We start from the raw sequence: 24,883 nt of genomic DNA, 5'->3' as shown, positions 1-24,883 counted from the left end.
CTGTTCACATACCCCCCCCATCCAGCCTGTTCACATACCCCCCCCATCCAGCCTGTTCACATACCCCCCCCATCCAGCCTGTTCACATACCCCCCCCATCCAGCCTGTTCACATACCCCCCCCATCCAGCCTGTTCACATACCCCCCCCATCCAGCCTGTTCACATACCCCCCCCATCCAGCCTGTTCACATACCCCCCCCATCCAGCCTGTTCACATACCCCCCCCCCATCCAGCCTGTTCACATACCCCCCCCATCCAGCCTGTTCACATACCCCCCCCATCCAGCCTGTTCACATACCCCCCCCATCCAGCCTGTTCACATACCCCCCCCATCCAGCCTGTTCACATACCCCCCCCATCCAGCCTGTTCACATACCCCCCCCATCCAGCCTGTTCACATACCCCCCCCATCCAGCCTGTTCACATACCCCCCCCCATCCAGCCTGTTCACATACCCCCCCCATCCAGCCTGTTCACATACCCCCCCCATCCAGCCTGTTCACATACCCCCCCCATCCAGCCTGTTCACATACCCCCCCCCATCCAGCCTGTTCACATACCCCCCCCCATCCAGCCTGTTCACATACCCCCCCCATCCAGCCTGTTCACATACCCCCCCCATCCAGCCTGTTCACATACCCCCCCCCATCCAGCCTGTTCACATACCACCCCCATCCAGCCTGTTCACATACCACCCCCCTCCCCAATCCAGCCTGTTCACATACCCCCCCCATCCAGCCTGTTCACATACCCCCCCCCCATCCAGCCTGTTCACATACCCCCCCCCCCATCCAGCCTGTTCACATACCCCCCCCCATCCAGCCTGTTCACATACCCCCCCCATCCAGCCTGTTCACATACCCCCCCCCATCCAGCCTGTTCACATACCCCCCCCATCCAGCCTGTTCACATACCCCCCCCATCCAGCCTGTTCACATACCCCCCCCATCCAGCCTGTTCACATACCCCCCCCCATCCAGCCTGTTCACATACCCCCCCCATCCAGCCTGTTCACATACCCCCCCCATCCAGCCTGTTCACATACCCCCCCATCCAGCCTGTTCACATACCCCCCCCCATCCAGCCTGTTCACATACCCCCCCCCATCCAGCCTGTTCACATACCACCCCCATCCAGCCTGTTCACATACCACCCCCATCCAGCCTGTTCACATACCACCCCCATCCAGCCTGTTCACATACCACCCCCCTCCCCAATCCAGCCTGTTCACATACCCCCCCCATCCAGCCTGTTCACATAACCCCCCCCCCATCCAGCCTGTTCACATACCCCCCCCCCATCCAGCCTGTTCACATACCCCCCCCCTATCCAGCCTGTTCACATACCCCCCCATCCAGCCTGTTCACATACCCCCCCCATCCAGCCTGTTCACATACCCCCCCCCATCCAGCCTGTTCACATACCCCCCCCCCATCCAGCATGTTCACATACCCCCCCCCATCCAGCCTGTTCATATACTCCCATCCTGCTATATGCCCCCATCGTGCTCATATACCATCCTGGTATATGGCCTGTATCCTATAGCACAGAGAAAAAAATAAACGTTTATACTCACCTTTTCCTCACTCCCTGCAGCCGATCATCTTCCTCTCTACGCCACTGACCTGTGTGTGTGTGTGTGTGTGGAGCCGTTCCCCTGCTGCATCGCGATGTCTTCCTGTCTGTGCTGATCAGCTGACCAGCACAGACAGGAAGACATCGCGTGCAGCAGGGGGACGGCTCCACACACGGGGACGGGTGAGTGTACTGATTCACTGCACCCCGCGCTGGTAATGACGCGCGGGGGGCAGTGAATACAGCCGCACATGATCACTCCAGGCTGTAATTGCCAGGGGTGATCATGCGGCCGGCTCTTTGCTATGCGCGCGTCCCCGCTCGTCCTCCCGCCCACCTGTCAGTGCCGGCTTCAGCGCTTAGAGATGGGCGGGAGGATGGGCGTGCATATGTAATGAGCGGGCCCACGTGGTCACGGCAGGCGCTGCTGCTGCCTGCTCGTGCCCCCGATGACCTGCAGCACCCTCATTCCCAGCCGCAGCCCTATAGTCAGACCATAAGACGCACCCCTAACTTTCCCCCAACATTTGGGGGAAAAAAAGTGCGTCTTATGGTCCGAAAAATACGGTATATGCGCTGAGAACTCTGTGACCGGAAACAACACATGATCGCAATCACGGGCGGCAATTTTAAAATCAGACAGGGTATAAAAGGGCCATTAACTTTACTCCCCTTCAGCACCCCCTGAGGAAAAGATCACTTGAAACGCGCATCGGGGTATAGCGGTACGCAGGAACTTTTTGACCAATTTGAAGGTATACTAATCCCTAATTGATTTGCACATTACAGCACTTTATATTTTCCTAGGCATTATTCAGTATACCTTATATCTAATTTATATATAACTATTTATTACTGTAATATTAATTTTGCACTTTGTTATATATAATTAATTGATATTTATACATAGCTGGTCTTTGCATTAAGCACGTTATAACCTGATAAACCGCTGCTAATATTTTTGGGAATTTGATCCAGTCTTTTATTTTCTATGAATATTTAATATATGTTATTTTTAATGAGTTGAATAAAAATACTATTTCATCATAAAGTGGTCACCATCCCCTTTATTTTGAATCCTTTATGGTTTCTCTTATTATATATACATGGTAATAATTAGGTAATGGGAATAATAATAAAATAATATTTCTATTTTAAAACCACTGGTCTTCAATTTTTATTTGAGTGTTGAGATGTGTGTTTGTGTGTATATGTAGTCTCACAAAAGTCTGTGCACCCATCATCCTATTACATACAGATTCTATGGATTTCCAAAGTGAATCTTACCTATGAGATATCTCTGCCAACAAAAATAAAGAAAATAATCAGGCAAATGTGAAAAAAACAAACAACAAAATAGATTTATTTCTGATGGTCGTCAGACGAGTCATTAAAATACAAAACAATTTCTGTATCTGTACATAGTGCATTCAGTTTTACTGTATTAAATATACAATAATTTATACATTCGGATTGTACATTCAGTCATTTCCTTCTGGTTTCAGACAGGCTAACAAGGGCAACACAAGAAATACTTAAATTTACTGCTGTCCAACTTAATACCTTCGAAGAAACACAGTTTGTTCCGGTGGCGGTCCGTCTGCCTGTTGCGTATGTAATATAAAAGATCTTCCTTTTCTTTAGTGCTGAGGTTTCCTTTAATAGTCAAGATGGCGCTAAGATGTTCCTCCCTTTTAAACACAGTAATGAAAAGTCAATGTAGTCACAGGCTAAATGAATTGAGCAGTAACATGTAGCATCAGCTGTAGCTTTAAAGTGCACCAATCACCAGGATTTTCCTATATAACCTAAAGCCAGTGCTATACTGGCGCTATCAGGCTGATTCTATACATATCTTTAGTTGTCTGCTAGGATGTATAGGTTTTGAAACACAAGCAAGTAAAGTTTGTAAAATGAGCAGCTTTTTGAATGGCAGCAGCTGCTGATCAGCTGATAGCTGGGGTGGGTATTCATAGTGATTCCTGCCCCCCTTGCCTGTCCATCCTCCCCCTGTTATTTATGCAAATTATAGAATCATTTTACTAAGTGACTAGAAGGACCTGTGCTGGTGCCATACCCATGTGACTAGAAGGGGCGGGGTCACAGCAAACATAGCTGATACCAGTAAGCAACATTTTTCTGTTGGCTGAGGCCTCGCCCCTTCTGGTCACATGGGTATGACATCAGCACAAGTCCTTCTAGTCACTTAATAAAACAATTCTATAATAGAATTAGCATAAATAACAGGGGGAAGACTATGAACACCCACCCTAGCTATCAGCTGATCGGCAGCTGCTGCCATTCAAAAAGCTGCTCATTTTGCAAACTTTACTTGCTTGTGTTTCAAAACCTATACATCCTAGCAGACAACTAAAGGTATGTATAGAATCAGCCTGATAGCGCCAGTACAGCATTGGCTTCAGGTTATATAGGAAAATCCTGGTGATTGGTACACTTTAAGTTATGCTCGCCACTTATGAGAAAAGGCCTCAAAAATACAGAAAAGGACAGACCAGCAATATCCAATCATGGGGACTAAAACAGAGCACCCTTAATAATGGTTCATGGCAGCTGAAACTTCTCATTGAGATCCTTCACTGTGGACCCTACATCAAGATTGACATGTAAAATGCCAGTGCTATGCTCCTGTCACTAGTTTGGGCTCCTCTCCACATTAGGTGTGTTTCAATTTGATGAATTGTCTTGGCCTATTTAAGGGCTTTTTGGACTCACATGGGACCCTGGTATTGATGGAGACTAAAGGCCCAGTCACACTAAACAACTTACCAGCGATCCCAACAACGATACAACCTGATAGGGATCGCTGGTAAGTTGCTAGGAGGTCGCTGGTGAGATGTCACACTAAGCGACGCTCCAGCGATGCCACCAGCAACCTGACCTGGCAGGGATCGCTGGAGCGTCGCTACACGTGGAAGCATGCTGCACTTGGTAACTAAGGTAAATATCGGGTAACCAACCCGATATTTACCTTTGTTACCAGCGCACACCGCTTAGCGCTGGCTCCCTGCACACCTAGCCACAGTACACATCGGGTTAATTACCCAATGTGTACTCTGCTACATGTGCAGGCAGCAGGGAGCCGGCTTCTGCGGACGCTGGTAACCACGGTAAACATCGGGTAACCAAGAAGCCCTTCCCTTGGTTACCCGATATTTACCTTCGTTACCGGCGTCCGCCGCTCTCACACTGCCAGTGCCAGCTCCCTGTTCCCTACACTCCTAGCCACAGTACACATCAGGTTAATTACCCGATGTGTACTCCGGCTACGTGTGCAGAGAGCAGGGAGCCGGCACTGACAGCTGAGAGCGGTGGACGCTGGTAACGAAGGTAAATATCGGGTAACCAAGGTAAGGCCTTCTTAGTTACCCGCTGTTTACCGTGGTTACCAGCGTCCGCCGGCTCCTGCTGCCTGCACATTTAGTTGTTGCTCTGTCGCTGTCACACACAGCGATGTGTGCTTCACAGCGGGAGAGCAACAACTAAAAAATGGCCCAGGACATTCAGCAACAACCAGCGACCTCACAGCAGGGGCCAGGTTGTTGCTGGATGTCACACTAAGCAACATCGCTAGCAAGTTGTGCCTCAGCAGCGATGTTGCTTAGTGTGACGGTACCTTAACAGTGTTTGAGTGAGTTTTAAGGGACTGAATTGAGTCGGTTTGTTGTGCTACATCGTGGCTTCTAGTGAACTCCGGATTCCTGTCTGCGACCTGCCCTGGGTCCTTGGACCTTCTGTCTTGTGTCCGCCTTCGGTGTTGTGTGTCTTCTGAGACTGAGGATTAACACGGAGGTCTGACAGAGTCATCTACCTTCTGCATGTGGTCAGTAACTCTGCTACATGTCTGCCAATGGCCTCCAGTCCATCGTCTTACCTGTCTCGATTAGTCAGACCTGTCTGCCAGCAGCCTTGAGTCATCCTGTCACCTGTCTGCCAGTGGCCTCCAGTCATCCTGTCACCTGTCTGCCAGCGGCCTCCAGTCATCCAGTCACCTGTTTCAGTCATCTGTATGCCCGCTATGCTTCTGTGATCTTCTGCTACGTCACCAATTGTCACAGGTCTTCGGTTACACTACCATCTGCTCGTGGTGTTCAGGCTGTCCGTTATGCTCAGTAACTCTGCTTGATGTCTCTCTGTGATTTCCTGGACAGACTTTACTAAACTGTTTTTTTTTGTGTCTGTATTACATAAGCCCCATCTGACAGCTGCAATTGCGGCTGTGCATACACCCAAACCAGCGCGCTTAGAGGATCCAACGCATGAACCCGTAACAGCCAGTTTTGATTAATCAAAGCTTAAATATCTTAGCAGGGCACATAGAAAAGGTCTGTCCTTGATGATTAAGGACTTTACTTTATATTTTTACTGTCCGAAACGCGTCAAGCCTATGACGTTTTTATGGAACCGTCGATGTTTTGATCTTTTAATATGATCCAATAAAGTATATTTTTTTAAATACATATATATTTTTTTTTTTTTGCATTGGTGCTGAGTCCCTACCTCTCTTCTTCACAACTGTCCTTTTATGATAGCTGCTTTAAGGGCTGCATTTAGGACCCCAATAATGTGTCCAGTAGAAAGAAGAAATAAATCATGCTGGAGTCCTCAACTTCACCTACCGTAAGTCCTGGTGCTTATCAATGAAGAAGACCGTGGTTGTGTGCAGAGATGTGTGGTCATTAGCAGTCAGCATTTCGGATATGAAATCCAGAGGGTCACTAGGGAGGAGGTAATCATCCAAGACCTTGGTAATAAAAAAAAAAAAATCAAAATGAATTTTTAAAAAAGTATTTTTGCCTATTTTCAAAACCTCAATTTGCTGTCAGTGAATAACAACACTATAGATCACATACAGAGGATGAAACACTGTAAAGGCCTCAAACATCTAAAGATGCCCCATAAACTGGGCCCAACTCCCCCATACACATGAATGCTCTGCTCAGCCGAACACTTGTGTGTTCTTTATGGGGAGAGAAGAGTAACATATCATAACTGCCTATAATTAGGAGAGCCATCGTGACATCACACGCCATGAATCTTAATTTGCTAAGTTGTCACAGAACGACATCTGAATTCCAGTTTTTGGCCATTCAGATAGAAGCCCCCGGAGTGAACACCAGGGAGCAGAATGATGCCTCCAGCTCTGTGATTTTATGTATTTTAGATATTCTAGCACTAATTTTTACGTCATTAGGCAAAATGTGCAAAATTTCCAAAACATGTCCGCTATTTTGAAAAATTTGATGTAAAAAAGGGCAACAAAAGAAACAAGACAAAAAAAGCAAAAGTGAATTAGAAAAAAATGCAAATGATGAATCCAAGGCCTGTGTGTTTCCATCAGGTGAGATGCTGCATTCATATTTGGAGCTGAAAAGTAACAAGCCCGATGGGTATTTTTTTGCTACAGAGGCCCATTCAGCGTCTGTGGCTGAGCAGTCCTGTTTTTTCATCCTAGTTGGTTATAATATAAGATACCATCAATTGTGAAAAATTAAGAGTTGACTGACACGTTACTTACCATATCTGAAAAAAAATCCAGTAGTTTTTTGCGCCCATTAGAAAAAATTTCCCCTGAGTTTTGACGAGATAATTTTTTGGAGCATTTGAAAAATGACTGAATGAACAGGACTACAAGCCGGTGGTGAATCAGTGTTACCATCTTCTGCAGAAATAAAGATATTAGTATTATTATAGCACTCAGTGCTTACTTAAAATCAACAATCCTCCCTTAAAGGGGATTGTCCCAGCAGAACAAACCCTCCTAAAATGCAAACCACCCCTTTATTCCACTCATTTCTGGCACATAATGCAGCTGAAACCTGTAGTGATCATCATTGGGAGGAAGCAGTGAGAGATCCCACAATTTCCCTACAGTGGACACTTCAGGGCAGATGTAGTATTACACGCTTGGTGATTGTTAATATTAAATGAGCAACCTTGTAAAATGTGCAGTGGTACTTCAGTCATTGGCAGCTTCTAAATTTCTTAACAAGGTTTTCCCACTACTGATGTGATCCTCTTTCTTTTGTCTTAACTCTTCCTAACTAACACTTTCCTAATATACTTCTGCTATCTACTCTGCTCCTGTAAGCTTATCTCTAGGAAACTTGTAAATACCTTTATTGTTGTTGTAGCTTTGATCCTTCCAGCTGCAGAGCAGAATTGCACCAACTGAGCAGGGTACGTCACTGGTGGGGGCTAAAAGGAGAGTGAAGTGGGATCTGGGCATGCGTGCCCAGAATGCTGTCACTCGCAGAGAGGCACCCCAGCCCCCATCAGTGATGTGTCCTGCTCATTTGGTCCGATTCTACTCTGCAGCTAGAAGGATAAAGATAAGCTTACAAGAGCAACATAGATAGCAGAAGTACAGTATATTAGGAGTGTTTTAGATAGGAAGAGTTAGGACAAAAGAAAGGGCATCACATTAGTAGTGGAAAATTTAAGAGGTTTAGAAGCTACAATCATTAAGAATAATATTAATATATACCTTACTGTAGCTAAAAAATAAAAGCATAGTGCATATAAACATAGGGTACTTAGTAAACACAATTTTGATCAAAAAAGCGTAAAGTCATCCCAAAGTGACAAAGTGTACCCAAATCGGGACGGTACCTACACTCTCTAATATTAAAACCTCACCATGTGTCAACAGACATCAATTTGAATAAAGGCAGATACGCTTTTTTGATCAAAAATGTGTTTATTAAGAACCCTATGTTTATATGCACTATGCTATTATTTATTAGTTACAGTAGGGTATATGTTAATATTATTCTTATTTTGGGTTTTCTTTGTGTTATGGCCAGTGTGAACATGCACTGATAATGTGCAGTATACCAACTCACACTCCGGCTCATTTTTTTTTTTAAAAGCTACAAGCATTGTACAGTACATGGTTTGATTAAATGCTTATATTATTTTATTAGGGATGGATAAGCAGTTGCCATCTGGACACATTACTGACACTTGAAAAATTAAAATTCAATCTGTGGGATCCTTGTGTTACCCTGTGTCTGATTGTCCGCTGATCATACTGAAATCAAAAGAATCTATTGACAAAAAAAGTAAAGTCTATGGCCAGTTTAAGAGATGGTAGAGAATATCTTTTTATTTTTTGGGAGAGTGGTGAAGAAAGGGACATTATGTTTGGTTTTGGACTTGTGGCCCTGATCTTTTAAGACCCCATCAACAGATCAAGATCCTATAATAATCAATTTTATAATCCAGACAAATCCTTTAATCATGATCCCACAGTATTAATAATGGTAAGTATTACAATAGCATCTTTTCTTTACCTGGTCATTTTGAATGTCCTCCTTTATTAACGTACGTTTTAAGTGCCGGAGCACAATCTCATACTCATTGCAGCTCTTTTTAAAGTAATTCTGGAAAGCTTCCTGAAGTGAGAGAAGGGAGCTTCAAGATATGGTAAAATAAAGCTTGGATTGTTTTTGTGCTATTGATATGCCAATACATAGGTTTATAAAATAGAATTACCCTAATAAGAAGGAAATATTACCTTCAATGATGGTTTCAAATTGATGAGTACCAGTTCGATTCCTTGGTTCTCACAGTCCCCAAGAAGTGTCTGAATTCTCTGTATTTCCGGATCCCGCGGTGCTAAATCGAAATTATTCATTGTATTTCTAAATAGAGGGATATATGTGGAACATAAAGGTTACCAACTGAAGGTAATGTATACCTTTTGTGTGTACGTTCTCCCTGTGTTTGCGTCGGTTTCCTCCGGTTTCCTCCCACATTCCAAAGACATACAGATAGGGAATATAGATTGTAAGCCCCAATGGGGTTAGGGTTCCTGATGTATGTAAAGCGCTGCGGAATATGTTAGTTAGCGCTATATAAAAAGATTTATTTATTTATTTACCTACCTAAACATGTCTTAGGCAAGAGTAAGGGATTTATAGGACTAAAATTGATAATTTCTCCATAGAAAAAATCATCAAAATAGGATCAATAGGGGGCTCCTGTGGGGATCAGAGGACTGATGGTGCCTAAGTCAAATGTATGAAGCTCTGCCTAGTAATCACATAGGTAACGTCTGTAAACCCTTTTGTTAGCAGATTGGTGATGGTGCTAAAATACTTGCCAAAATAATACTGCCCTTTAACAAAGAAAAGAGGTGGGTTTATGTTAGGAGCACCCAAAATTTCCAGCATGGGGCTTAGAGGAGTTTTCCACAACCTCACAGTTGGAAGCCATGCAAGAGTAGTTGTAATTTTAATTTTTATTTCATATAAGAATAATACACATAGAAATAAGAAACTTTGTAATATCTTTGTAATATATCTTATGTCACTGTCGTCTCCCTGTTTTTTGGAGACTAGTGACAGCTTCCGGACTGCAGCCTCTCATCTCCATCTGGTTATCCACATTTAAACGTGGTTTTGTTTTCTTTGGTGCCTAAACGATTAATGTTAGTTTTGCTGCTGGCACATTCTCTAGTAGTCCCTAGCCGAGTGCTTCAGCTGCAGGAGCTTTGTAGTCATGCCCTTCAGGTTTAAATAGAGGTGTTACCCAGCAATACCTGCTGAAGATACAAACTCATTTGTATACTTGCCCCCTTGGTGGAAGTAGCTGAGTTGCTGTATTCCAGAAGCCAGACTTTATCCTTTTGTGTTGCAGTATTTCCCCTGTTTGTTTTCCTTCCCTTGTGTTTCCGTATTGTAGTGGTTGGTCTAGTGAACTCATCGGCCTATCTCACTAGGCAGAATAAGTTTAGGGCCAGCTGAGGGCCCAAGGTATCCTGCTTGCCAACAGATTGAAAGAACCTGTATAGGGACCCTAGGGAGCTCAGGAGTCAGCGTGAGGTGAGTTCAGAAGGTGTCCCTCACCCCTCTCCGTAGCGGCAGGGACCTCCATTGTATTGTGTCCCCGGTGATTACCCCAGTTTGTGGTGTTGTTTTAGTTGTTTATTCGTTGTGCATCAGACTTCCGTCAGTCTAAATGCGCTCGCCACACCTGTAGCGTGACATATTAACAGACAAAGCTGTGTCTTTCTCCTTCTGGATTGATCTTTCACTCTTAATTCATGGATAAAATCTGTCCCTTCTGTGAAGACAGATTTCACAATACTGAGATAACAGATGGCAATTGCTGCTCATAAGATTCACAGACTTAGTGTTCTTACACATATGTGGGTGCGTTGTCTATCAGTGCACTAATATATTCCTGTCTGGCGAAAAAGAATGAAATTCAGATCTGATGAGCGCACCTTGGACTGTTATTGCCGTGCTTTGGAAACAGGAATATATTTATACAAATAGTTCGTTTCTATTTAGGACTCGATATAATCAGTTAGAAAAGAACAATTACACAATAATTTCATATAATCACTGTTTATATCAAGATAGATTAATAGCAAAAACAATATACCGTATTTTTCGCTTTATAAGACGCACCTGATTATAAGACGCACCCACAAATTTGGTGAAGTAAAAGAGATTTTTTTTTTAATGTTAAATGGGGTCAGTCTTATAATGCCAGTGTCCGTCTAACAAATCATATAGGGTATATGTCCCTCATAGCCCCCCCCATCCTAAAATTAGCCCCCTTAATCTGGATATGGCCCCCTTATATTGAATATAGCCCACTTGTGCTGGCACACGTCCCCCAGTGATGCCACATGTCCCGCATTGATGGCACACGTTCCCCTATTGCTGGAACACATCCCCTATTGCTGGCACATGTCCCCTATAGCTGGCACACGTCCCCTACAGCTGGCACAGGTCTCCTATGGATGGCATACGTCCCCCTGTGCTGCCCATGGCCCCCTATGGACGGCATACGTCCCCCTGTGCTGCCCATGGCCCACTATGGATGGCACATATACCCCTGTACAGCGCTGTCCTCCCTCGTGTCTCCCTCCATGCTGCTGAGCTCCTACACTTCTTGGTTCTCGGTGCCGGTCATGTGATCGGCACAGCAGAGTGACATCATCTCTGCGTGCCTGATCACAGCGGCAGCAGAGAGACCGGGGAGACACCGGAGATCAGCGCTGGAGGAGGTAAGTAAAGAGTTTTTTATTTTACTATGGGCAGCAGTATGGGGGCCATATCTAACACAGGGGGGGGCATGTGCCATCAAAGGGGGGCGCAGGCACATATAATATTCGCTTCTCCCCCAGCCCATCACCGCGGTGTGGTTTCAGGACCACGGTGATGGACAGCGGCAGTGCATATTATATGAGCGGGAACAGGAGATCTCCTGCTGCCTCCTGCAGCCTTCACCAGCCTCCACTAGCCTGCCTCAGCCTCCAGCACCACTCCAGAGCTGCCCCCACCTCCCCTGGGCCCTACAGTAAATAATCCGTATATTCGGATTATAAAACGCACCCCTTACTTTCCCCCAAAATTTGGGGGAACAAAAGTGCGTCTTAAAAAGCGAAAAATACGGTATTTATATTACTCAGTTCTGTATTCTATTATTATTTGAAAAAAATATTAGATATTAAATGGATGGATTAATGTATACAGAGAAGAAGGGAATTTTGTTTACTTACCGTAAATTCCTTTTCTTCTAGCTCCAATTGGGAGACCCAGACAATTGGGTGTATAGGCTATGCCTCCGGAGGCCGCACAAAGTATTACACTAAAAGTGTAAAGCCCCTCCCCTTCTGCCTATACACCCCCCGTGCTCCCACGGGCTCCTCAGTTTTGGTGCAAAAGCAAGAAGGAGGAAAAAAAAAAATTATAAACTGGTTTAAAGTAAATTCAATCCGAAGGAATATCGGAGAACTGAAACCATTCAACATGAACAACATGTGTACACAAAAAAACAGGGGCGGGTGCTGGGTCTCCCAATTGGAGCTAGAAGAAAAGGAATTTACGGTAAGTAAACAAAATTCCCTTCTTCTTTGTCGCTCCATTGGGAGACCCAGACAATTGGGACGTCCAAAAGCAGTCCCTGGGTGGGTAAATAATACCTCAAAATAGAGCCGTAACGGCTCCGTCCTACAGGTGGGCAACCGCCGCCTGAAGGACTCGCCTACCTAGGCTGGCATCTGCCGAAGCATAGGTATGCACCTGATAGTGTTTCGTGAAAGTGTGCAGGCTCGACCAGGTAGCCGCCTGACACACCTGCTGAGCCGTAGCCTGGTGCCTCAAAGCCCAGGACGCACCCACGGCTCTGGTAGAATGGGCCTTCAGCCCTGAGGGAACCGGAAGCCCAGCAGAACGGTAAGCTTCGAGAATTGGTTCCTTGATCCACCGAGCCAGGGTTGATTTGGAAGCCTGTGACCCTTTACGCTGGCCAGCGACAAGGACAAAGAGTGCATCCGAGCGGCGCAGGGGCGCCGTACGAGAAATGTAGAGTCTGAGTGCTCTCACCAGATCTAACAAGTGCAAATCCTTTTCACATTGGTGAACTGGATGAGGACAAAAAGAGGGTAAGGAGATATCCTGATTGAGATGAAAGGGGGATACCACCTTAGGGAGAAATTCCGGAACCGGACGCAGAACTACCTTGTCCTGGTGAAACACCAGGAAGGGGGCTTTGCATGACAGAGCTGCCAGCTCAGACACTCTCCGAAGTGAAGTGACTGCTACTAGGAAAACCACTTTCTGCGAAAGGCGTGCGAGAGAAATATCCCTCATTGGCTCGAACGGTGGTTTCTGAAGAACCATCAGCACCCTGTTCAGATCCCAGGGTTCCAACGGACGTTTGTAAGGAGGAACGATGTGACAAACCCCCTGCAGAAACGTGCGTACCTGTGGAAGTCTGGCCAGGCGCTTCTGAAAAAACACAGAGAGCGCAGAGACTTGTCCCTTAAGGGAGCCGAGTGACAAACCCTTTTCCAATCCGGACTGAAGAAAGGACAGGAAAGTGGGCAAGGCAAATGGCCAGGGAGAAAAACCCCGAGCAGAGCACCACGACAGGAAAATTTTCCATGTCCTGTGGTAAATCTTGGCGGACGTTGGTTTCCTAGCCTGTCTCATAGTGGCAATGACCTCCTGGGATAATCCTGAAGACGCTAAGATCCAGGACTCAATGGCCACACAGTCAGGTTGAGGGCCGCAGAATTCAGATGGAAAAACGGTCCTTGAGACAGCAAGTCTGGTCGGTCTGGTAGTGCCCACGGTTGGCCGACCGTGAGATGCCACAGATCCGGGTACCACGACCTCCTCGGCCAGTCTGGGGCGACGAGGATGGCGCGGCGGCAGTCGGCCCTGATCTTGCGTAACACTCTGGGCAACAGTGCCAGCGGAGGAAACACATAAGGGAGTTGAAACTGCGACCAATCTTGAACTAAGGCGTCTGCCGCTAGAGCTCTGTGATCGTGAGAACGTGCCATGAATGCCGTGACCTTGTTGTTGTGCCGGGACGCCATTAGGTCGACGTCCGGCATCCCCCAGCGGCAACAGATCTCCTGAAACACGTCCGGGTGAAGGGACCATTCCCCTGCGTCCATGCCCTGGCGACTGAGAAAATCTGCTTCCCAGTTTTCCACGCCTGGGATGTGAACTGCGGAGATGGTGGAGGCCGTGGCTTCCACCCACATCAAAATCCGCCGGACTTCCTGGAAGGCTTGCCGACTGCGTGTTCCTCCTTGGTGGTTGATGTAAGCCACCGCTGTGGAGTTGTCCGACTGAATTCAGATCTGCTTTCCTTCCAGCCACTGTTGGAACGCTTTCAAGGCAAGATACACTGCCCTGATCTCCAGAACATTGATCTGAAGTGAGGACTCTTGCTGGGTCCACGTACCCTGAGCCCTGTGGTGGAGAAAGACTGCTCCCCACCCTGACAGACTCGCGTCCGTCGTGACCACCGCCCAGGATGGGGGTAGGAAGGATTTCCCCTTCGATAATGAAGTGGGAAGAAGCCACCACCGAAGGGAAGCTTTGGTTGCCTGAGAGAGGGAGACGTTCCTGTCGAGGGACGTCGGCTTCCTGTCCCATTTGCGTAGGATGTCCCATTGAAGAGGACGCAGGTGAAACTGCGCGAAAGGGACTGCCTCCATTGCTGCCACCATCTTCCCCAGGAAGTGCATGAGGCGCCTCAAGGGGTGTGACTGACCTTGAAGGAGAGATTGCACCCCCGTCTGTAGTGAACGCTGCTTGTTCAGCGGAAGCTTCACTATCGCTGAGAGGGTATGAAACTCCATGCCAAGATATGTCAGCGATTGGGCCGGTGTCAGATTTGACTTTGGAAAATTGATGATCCACCCGAAACTCTGGAGAGTCTCCAGAGTAGCGGTGAGGCTGTGCTGGCATGCCTCTTGAGAGGGAGCCTTGACCAGCAGATCGTCTAAGTAAGGGATCACTGAGTGTCCCTGAGAGTGGAGGACCGCGACTACTGTAGCCATGACCTTGGTGAAAACCCGTGGGGCTGTCGCCAGGCCGAACGGCAGTGCCACGAACTGAAGGTGTTCGTCTCCTATGGCGAAGCGCAGAAAGCGCTGATGCTCTGGAGCAATCGGAACGTGGAGATAAGCATCTTTGATATCGATCGATGCAAGGAAATCTCCTTGAGACATTGAGGCGATGATGGAGCGGAGGGATTCCATCCGGAACCGCCTGGTCTTTACGTGTTTGTTGAGCAGTTTTAGGTCCAGGACAGGACGGAAAGACCCGTCCTTCTTTGGAACCACAAACAAGTTGGAGTAAAAACCGTGACCCTGTTGCTGAAGAGGAACAGGGACCACAACTCCTTCTGCCTTCAGAGTGCCCAGCGCCTGCAGAAGAGCATCGGCTCGCTCGGGAGGCGGAGATGTCCTGAAGAATCGAGTCGGAGGATGAGAGCTGAACTCTATCCTGTAACCGTGAGACAGAATGTCTCTCACCCAACGGTCTTTTACCTGTGGCAGCCAGGTGTCGCAAAAGCGGGAGAGCCTGCCACCGACCGAGGATGCGGTGTGAAGCGGCCGTAAGTCATGAGGAAGCCGCCTTGGTAGCGGCACCTCCGGCGGTCTTTTTAGGGCGTGACTTAGACCGCCATGAATCGGAGTTCCTCTGATCCTTCTGAGGCCTTTTGGACGAGGAGAATTGGGACCTGCCCGCACCCCGAAAGGACCGAAACCTCGACTGTCCCCTCCTCTGTTGGGGTAAGTTTGGTTTGGCCTGGGGTAAGGATGTTTCCTTTCCCTTGGATTGCTTGATGATTTCATCCAATCTCTCACCAAACAAACGGTCGCCAGAAAAAGGCAAACCGGTTAAGCACTTTTTGGAAGCCGAATCTGCCTTCCATTCCCGCAGCCACAAGGCCCTGCGTATTGCAACCGAATTGTCGGCTGCAACCGCCGTACGGCTCGCAGAGTCCAGGACAGCATTAATAGCGTAAGACGCAAATGCCGACGTTTGAGATGTTATGGAAGCCACTTGCGGCGCAGACGTACGTGTGAGTGCGTCAATTTGCGCTTGACCCGCTGAGATAGCTTGGAGTGCCCATACGGCTGCGAATGCTGGAGCAAAAGACGCGCCGATAGCTTCATAGATGGATTTCAACCAGAGCTCCATCTGTCTGTCAGTGGCATCCTTGAGTGAAGCCCCATCTTCAACTGCCACTATGGATCTAGCCGCCAGTCTGGAGATTGGAGGATCCACCTTGGGACACTGAGTCCAGCCCTTGACCACGTCAGGGAGAAAGGGATAACGTGTATCCTTAAGGCGCTTAGAAAAACGCTTATCTGGACAAGCCCGGTGTTTCTGGACTGCCTCTCTGAAGTCAGAGTGGTCCAGAAACATACTCGTTGTACGCTTGGGGAACCTGAAACGGAATTTCTCCTGCTGAGAAGCTGACTCCTCTGCTGGAGGAGCTGAGGGAGAAATATCCAACATTTGATTTATGGACGCGATAAGATCATTCACTATGGCGTCCCCATCAGGAGTATCAAGGTTGAGAGCGGCCTCAGGATCAGAATCCTGATCAGCTACCTCCGCTGCATCATACAGAGAGTCCTCCCGCTGAGACCCTTAACAATGTGATGACGTCGAGGGAATTTCCCAGCGAGCTCGCTTAGGCGGTCTGGGACTGCGGTCCGTGTCAGAGACCTCACCCTGGGATCTATGAGACACCCCGGGAGGACATGGTTGTTCCAACTGAGGGGAACCAGGGGGCAATGATTCCACAGTGCCCATGGTCTGAGATACCGGTCTGGACTGCAAAGCTTCTAGTATCTTAGCCATAGTCTCAGACAGCCTTTCAGTAAAAACTGTAAACTCCGTCCCTGTCACCTGGACAGTGTTAGCAGGTGGTTCCCCCTGGGCCACCCTTATCAGAGGCTCCGGCTGAGTAAGTGCCACAGGGGCCGAGCAGTGCACACAATGAGGGTCAGTGGAACCTGCCGGTAGTGAAGCCGTATACGCGGCGCAGGCAGCATAGTAAGCCTGTGTTTTGGCACCCCTGCTTCTTGTGGGCGCCATGCTGTTGTCTCCCCTCAGCAACCCAGGAGGGTATATAGCCAAAAATCAACCGTGCACTATACAGTGTAAAGTATAGCCTATAATCATATAATCTATAAGTACACTTCTGCACAAGTGGGGCCAGCACCAGAGGTGCTGCTTACCGGCCGCTCAAAGCGGTTGTGTGGCCACCAGAATCCCTGCCTGGGTCTCCCAGAGCTTGTCTCCCCTCTCCAGCGTCAGAAGAGCTGACAGGAATGGCTGCCGGCGTCCTGAGGAGAGGAGGGGGCCGTGGGCGTGCCCTAGAAAGTGCGGGAAACTGGTGCCCCACTGTGCACAGTGAGGGGGGTGGAGTATGCAAAGCATGCTCCAGCCCTCAGTGCTGACATTCTGTACAGCGTCCCGCCCTTCCCCTGACTGGCAGGCCTGGGGGCGGGAAGAGAATGAGACTAGGCCGCAAAAGCCGGGGACTAGAGTTATAAGCGCGGCCGCCGTATAAGCGCGGTCGGCGCGGATGTCCCCGGCGCACTAACAGTCCCAGCCGCGCCGCATGTATAACAATGGCAGCGGCGGTCAGCGCGGTAGTCCCCAATACACTACACACCCAGCCACGCTGCAGCGTGTGATGGCACAATTGCGGTCAGCGCCGCTGTCCCCGGCGCACTAACACACCCAGCAATGCTGGAGTGTTTCTGTGCGCGGTCCCCACGGGGACACAGAGTACCTCAAAGTAGCAGGGCCATGTCCCTGACGATACTCGGCTCCATTATCCAGCAGAGTCCCCAGGGGCTGTGGATGGAGCACGGTCTCAGTGCCTGGAGACCGATTAGGATCCCACTTCACCCAGAGCCCTAAATGGGATGGGGAAGGAAAACAGCATGTGGGCTCCAGCCTCCGTACCCGCAATGGATACCTCAACCTTAACAACACCGCCGACAAGAGTGGGGTGAGAAGGGAGCATGCTGGGGGCCCTGTTATGGGCCCTCTTTTCTTCCATCCGACATAGTCAGCAGCTGCTGCTGACTAATCTGTGGAGCTATGCGTGCATGTCTGCCTCCTTCGCACAAAGCAAAAAACTGAGGAGCCCGTGGGAGCACGGGGGGTGTATAGGCAGAAGGGGAGGGGCTTTACACTTTTAGTGTAATACTTTGTGCGGCCTCCGGAGGCATAGCCTATACACCCAATTGTCTGGGTCTCCCAATGGAGCGACAAAGAAATTAGATAAATCAATAGATAACAGACAGACAGATACATACATATGGGATAGATAGATAGATAGATAGATAGATAAGAGTGGCATATCACCAATGGTGGCAGACCACATGGCTGCTATGAGGCCCATGACTTTGGGGGCCCTGGTGCCAGCGCCGATGCCAGCACCCCCTGCCCGACATTGCACTTTCAACTATATCGGCATCGTGGATGCTGATACAGTTGACAATGATGGATGAGGAAGCGCTCCACTCTCCCCTCCATCACTCTCCCTGCACGTTTGAGCTCTAATAATAATAATCTTTATTTCTATAGCGACAACATATTCCGCAGCGCTTTACAATTCAGGAGGAACATATACATATCATATACATAAACATATACAAACAAGTAACAATTATAGAGGATACAATATTTAAAAGGAAAAATGGCAACCCTGCTCGTGAGAGCTTACAATCTACAATGAGATGGGGGGAGGGGCAAGGTACAAGTGTTTATTTAAAATGACAATCCAGCCAGCTCATGGGGGATAGATGATGGCTTCCTGGACCAGTTGGCCAGAACCTTGAGATGCATTTGGGTGCCATGGAGTTTGACGTGGGGTTATGTTCTGAGAAGTTGTAGAGGGATTAGGTGAAATTAGTTTGGCTAGGGAGTGTGATAGGCCACCCTAAAAAGATGCGTTTTTAGGGAGCGTCTGAAGCTGAGTAAGTTGTGATTTGTCCTAACTTCTTGGGGTAGAGCGTTCCAGAGGTTTGGTGCAGCTCGGAAGAAGTCTTGGATTCGGGAGTGGGAGGTTCGAATTAGTGTGGATGTTAGTCGAAAGTCATTTGCAGAGCGTAGAGAACGGGTGGGATGATAGACAGAGAGGAGGGTGGAGATGTAGGAGGGTGCTGCACAGTGGAGAGCTTTGTGGGTGAGAACAAGCAGTTTGAATTGGATCCTGTGATATATGGGCAGCCAGTGCAATGACTGGCACAGAGCAGAGGCATCCGAGTAGCGGTTGGCCAGATAGGTGACCCTGGCTACTGCATTAAGGATGGACTGTAGAGGGGAGAGTCTAGTTAGGGGGAGACCTATTAATAGAGAGTTACAGTAGTCAAGGCGAGAGTGGATCAGGGCCACGGTGAGGGTTTTCGTCGTTTCCATTGTGAGAAAGGGGCGGATTCTAGCGATGTTCTTGAAGTGCAAGCGGCCGGTGCGGGCAAGAGATTGTATGTGGGAGGTGAAGGAGAGATCAGTGTCAAGTATAACCCCCAGGCAGCGGGCTTGCGGCCTAGGACTTATCGTTGTGCCACACACAGAGAGGGAGATGTCAGGTTTAGGATGGTTGGGAGATGGAGGGAAAAGCAGAAGTTCAGTTTTGGAAAGGTTAAGTTTCAGATAGAGAGCAGACATGGTGTTGCAAACTGCAGTCAGGCAGTCACTTGTGTTCTGTAGTACAGCGGGGGTGAGCTCAGGGGATGAGGTGTATAGCTGTGTGTCATCAGCATAAAGATGGTACTGAAAGCCAAATCTGCTGATGGTCTGTCCAATTGGGGCAGTGTAGAGGGAGAACAGAAGAGGGCCAAGGACTGAACCTTGAGGGACCCCAACAGTGAGAGGGAGAGGAGAAGATGTGGAGCCAGCAAATGATACACTGAACGAGCGGCCAGAAAGATAGGAAGAGAACCAGGAAAGAACAGTGTCCTTTAGGCCGATAGAATGGAGCATAGAGAGAAGGAGATGGTGGTCAACAGTGTCGAAGGCTGCAGAAAGGTCAAGAAGAATAAGCAGAGAGTGGTCACCGTTACGTTTTGCTGTCAATAGGTCATTGGTCACTTTGACAAGGGCAGTTTCTGTTGAGTGTAAAGGGCGGAAGCCAGACTGTAAAGGATCTAGAAGAGAGTGAGAGGAGAGGTAGCGGGTGAGACGAGAGTAGACCAGGCGCTCCAAGAGTTTAGAGATGAAGGAGAGATTGGAGACTGGTCTGTAGTTGCTTGTGCAGGACGGATCAAGGGAAGGTTTTTTTAATAATGGAGTAATAATAGAGTGTTTGAGGGAGGAAGGGAAGATACCAGAAGAGAGAGAGAGATTGAAGATTTTAGTTAGGTGAGTGGTGACAACCGGAGAGAGTGTCTGGAGTAGGCGTGAGGGGAAGGGATCAGTAGAGCAAGTGGTAGGACGAGAAGAAGAGAGGAGCCTGGAGACTTCCTCCTCTGTGACTGGGTCAAATGTGGAAAGTGAGCTGGATGGGATGTGGCGAGGGATGGGATTCACAAAGCTTGGTGACTGGGAGCTGATCTCTTGGCGGATGTTTTCTATTTTCTCTGTGAAATACGAGGCCAGGTCATCAGCATGAAGGTCTGTGATAGGGGTCTGTGCTTTGGGACTGAGGAGGGAGTGAAAGGTGTCAAAGACCTTTTTTGGATTGTTGGCTAGTGAGGAGATAAGGGTGGTGAAGTAGGTCTGTTTGGCGAGGTGAAGGGAAAAGTTGTAGGTCCTTAACATGAACTTGTAGTAGATGAAGTTTTCTGGTGTGCGGGATTTACTCCATAGGCGCTCGGCACTCCTAGAGCATCGCTGGAGAAATCGAGTTTGTGATGTGAGCCAAGGTTGTTTTACTCGGTGTTTGGAGGTTCTGAGGGTGAGGGGTGCTACTTGGTCCAGGGTGCTTCTGAGTGTGTCATTGTAGTGCTTTACAGCCAGATTAGGGCATGAAAGTGAGGAGATAGGGGATAGTGATAAGTGTAGAGAGTCTGTAAGGCTATGTGTCCACGGGAGAAAGTACCTGCGGATTTTTCTGCATCAAAATCCGCAGCTTTCCCCCGGAATCCGCACCTTAGCATAGGTGCGGATTTGACGCGGATTTGACGCGGATTTCGTTGCGGATTTTGTCCATTGTACTCTTTTGTGTTTCTGAATAAAGCTTAGTCTGTTTTGAAGAAAAAAAAAAGGCTCTTTATGTCATTTCCTGTCCCAACCCTCCTTTCTTCTCCATTATCCATTTTGTAATAAAGGTGCAGAAATGTTTAAAAGGGAACCTGTCGCCACTTTTTTTGTAAAAAACTGCGGCCAACACCACTGTGCTCTTATATACAGCATTTTAACAGACTGTATATAATAACCCAGTGGTGGTGGCCGCAGCTTACAGCCAAAAAATGTGGTGCCATGTTCCCTTTCACTGGTATATTTAAAAAAAAAAAAAAAATGTGCTCCGCTGTATTTTCACTGTCCAGCCCGATGCAAGCAAGCAACTGAGGGCTGTGCTTCTCAGCGGGATAAGGCTGAAGCATTCTCTGCCCCTCCCGCTGAGAAAAACAGTCCTCAGCTGCCCCTGAAAATGGCGGCTCCGTTGTGAAGCGCCATTCTCAGGTGCTGTACCGAGGCTCATCCAGCTGCCCTGATGCATTGGCTGGCTGGGTAATATAACGGGGTTACTGCCAGTTTTCTACAAACTGGCACTAAGCCCGAGGTTCATAATGTCATGCCTGTGTAGACACGGCCATTATGAACCTCCGTTTGGTACTAAAGAAAAGAAAACACTTTTTGAAAAATTTTATTTGAAAGAAAAACACACACACATCCCTGATTGCCATCTTTATTACTCCCAAGCCTCAGAGGTTAATCCAGGACAATTGTAATCACTGGTTTGCTCTCTGCCGGCTGCTGTGAGCGGCAGAACTCACTGGCCGGGTCAGCTCAGTTCATAGCTGAGCCCGGGTCACAGCGTCAGCCGGTCACAGCAGCCGTCAGTGTATTAAATGCTGCACAGCTCTCTTCCGGCAGCTGGGAACGTCTGACGTCAGAGCCCTGGTCAGCTGACTTAATTCGCGAGTGCGGGCGGGTCAGCTGACTGCACACCGACAGCTGACGATGTGCACTCATGTGACCCGGGCACGGACGTCAGCCGGTACCAGCAGCCGGAAGAGAGCTTTGCAGCATCTCGAACACTGACGGCTGCTGGGACCGGCTGACGTCCGTGCCCAGGTCACATGAGTGCACATCGTCAGCTGTCGGTGTGCAGTCAGCTGACCCGCCTGCGCTCGCGAATTAAGTCAGCTGACCAGGGCTCTGATATCAGACGTTCCCAGCTGCCAGAAAAGAGCTGTGCAGCATTTAATAATACACTGACGGCTGCTGTGACCGGCTGACGTCAGTGCCCGGGTCAGCCGGGTGCCCATCGGAGCCCGGCTCGAAGTTGTCATGGATTATCGTCGGGGGATTCAGGGAGTAATAAAGATGGCAATCAGGGATGTGTGTGTGTTTTTCTTTCAAATAAAATTTTTAAAAAAGTGTTTTCTTTTCTTTATTACCAAACGGAGGTTCACAATGGCTGTGTCTACACAGGCATGACATTATGAACCTCGGGCTTAGTGCCAGTTTGCAGAAAACTGGCATTAACCCAGTTATATTACCAAGCCAGCCAATGCATCAGGGCAGCTGGATGAGCCTCGGTACAGCACCTGAGAATGGCGCTTCACAACGGAGCCGCCATTTTCAGGGGCAGCTGAGGACTGTTTTTCTCAGCGGGAGGGGCAGAGAATGCTTCAGCCTTATCCCGCTGAGAAGCACAGCCCTCAGTTGCTTGCTTGCATCGGGCTGGACAGTGAAAATACAGCGGAGTACATTTTTTTTTTTTAAAAAAAAGAATTGTGAAAAAAGACCTGGGATCCTGTTTTGCCAGCTAAAAGCAAGCAGCCTGTAACTAGCTGCTTTTAGCTGGCAATCCAGAGTCCGGACACAACACGACTACGCTGCCACTACTCTACACTACAAAATGGTGAAACTTCCTCTTCCTGAACTATTCTACATCACTTCCTGCGGATTTGTTTGCGAGATCCGCACCAAATCCGCAGGAAAAAGAGCCTGTGGGAACAGACCTGCGGATTTCTTGCGGATTTTACACCTTGCATTGACTTGCATGGAAAAAATCCGCAACAAAATCCGCAACAATAATTGACATGCTGCAGATTTTTCCGGATCAAAATCCGCGGCAAATCCGCCGCGGAAAAATCCGCAGCATGGGCACAGCATTTCCAAAATGCCATTGAAATGGCTTGGAAGTGCCGCTGCTGCAGATTTTCGGCAAATCCGCGGTAAATCCGCGGCAAAATCCGCGGTAAATCCGCAGCGTGGGCACATAGCCTAAGTGTTTGAGAGTCAATGGCCTGTAGGTTTCTGAATGTGTGATAGGTGGGAGTGTGCTGGGGCGGACGAGGGTTTGTGAGCTTGAAGGAGAGGATGTTGTGGTCAGAGAGGGGAAGAGGTGAGTTGTCAAAGTGAGAGATTGAGCAGAGGCGGAAAAAGACCAGGTCAAGGGTGTTACCATCTTCATGTGTCTCTGAGGATGAGAGTTGTGAGAGGCCAAGGGAGGTGGTGAGAGATAGAAGCTGGGATGCAGAAGGGGAGGAGGGGCTGTTCATGGGGATGTTAAAGTCTCCTAGGATCAGGGTTGGCAATTCAGAGGACATGAAGTGTGGCAGCCAGGCTGAAAAGTGCTCTGACAGCTCATTGCAGCAGGCACGATGACGTCACTTCATTGTGCCTGCGGTGCAGTGCAGTGAATACATAGCTTCACAACGCTCCTTGCCGAGACCAGAGGAGCGGGGACCCAAGAAGAGCTGAGTATTTATATATTTATTTTTAAATCAATGAGTACATTGGTGGCCATAATATTGTATGGAGGACTATGAGGGGTACATTACACTATGTGGAGGAATATGGGGTGTGAATTATACTATATGGAGGACTATGGGGAGTGCATTTTACTATATGGAAAACAATTAGGTCCATTATACTATATGGAGGGCTTTGTGGGCGCAATTATGCTATATGGAAGGCAATGTGGAGCCCATTATACTGTAAGGAAGGCTATTGTCACACTAGGTAGGGGGAAGTACTAAGAGAGTGGCAAAAGGTAAGAGAAGGTGGACCCCTGCATCTAGGCAAGGGGGAGATGGTGACCCCTGAATAAACCTACTGCTGGTATAAATCCAAAAAAACGGAAATAGAGATCCATAATCTATATATGCATGTCCACCAAACAGAGTATATAAACCTACACTAGACCTGCGCAATCACATAGTACATCAATGAAAATACACATGATTTCAAAAAAGTATTACAAATTTTTATTAACATGATACCAATAGACAATATATCACATGATTCGAGATGGATATGAAAAAACACAGTAAAAAGTCATTACCCCTTAAAAACACAGAAAAAAATCCTGGGACAGTGTGGTCTTAAAGTTGGTACATTATAGTGGTCACATAGGATGTCATGCAATTATAAGCATATAGTACCAGTGAAGGGAGATGGGAAGAATTCGGACCTAAAACACTGCTGGAGGCAAATTGAAGTTAGTAAGAGACCACTACCTGGTGAACCATACTGCCCAGCACCTCCCTTCACTGGGTGATGGGATGGTTTAATACTGACCTGAATGCTGGCATAACTCCATGTGGGGTAAAATCTCATTGTAGATAGATATGCTGTGATTTATGTAATCCGCAGGGGTTTCTTTATGTACTATATGCTTATAATTGCATGACATGATAAATTGATACAGCAATATTAATTTCTGCTGGAGTGCCAGCTTTGTACCTTCACCTTTGATGTATTTGGGATTTATGCCTGCATCCTGTTCAACTACAGTATACCAGATTGCTGGTCTTGTAATATCACCTTTGATGTGTTTTGGGGTGCATGTATACATCCTATGTGACCACTATA

The 24,883-nt window shown here is 47.9% G+C and overlaps 1 protein-coding gene across 1 annotated transcript in view; it reads right to left on the bottom strand.

The window, feature by feature from the left end:
* The window catches only part of LOC142258546 (uncharacterized), a 77,725-nt gene that overhangs the window by 7,962 nt on the left and 44,880 nt on the right, over positions 1 to 24,883 (bottom strand). The window contains exons 7-11 of the mRNA XM_075331175.1: positions 9,115 to 9,241; positions 8,891 to 8,992; positions 7,114 to 7,257; positions 6,215 to 6,339; positions 3,141 to 3,268 (exon numbers count right to left, since the gene is read on the bottom strand). Of these exons, the coding sequence (XP_075187290.1) occupies positions 3,141 to 3,268; positions 6,215 to 6,339; positions 7,114 to 7,257; positions 8,891 to 8,992; positions 9,115 to 9,241 (626 nt within the window). The remainder of the gene's footprint in view (positions 1 to 3,140; positions 3,269 to 6,214; positions 6,340 to 7,113; positions 7,258 to 8,890; positions 8,993 to 9,114; positions 9,242 to 24,883) is intronic.

Source organism: Anomaloglossus baeobatrachus, chromosome 12 (genome assembly GCF_048569485.1).
Source record: "Anomaloglossus baeobatrachus isolate aAnoBae1 chromosome 12, aAnoBae1.hap1, whole genome shotgun sequence".
In the NCBI taxonomy this organism is placed as follows: Eukaryota; Metazoa; Chordata; class Amphibia; order Anura; family Aromobatidae; genus Anomaloglossus; species Anomaloglossus baeobatrachus.
This window is presented reverse-complemented; position numbering and strand designations above follow the sequence as displayed.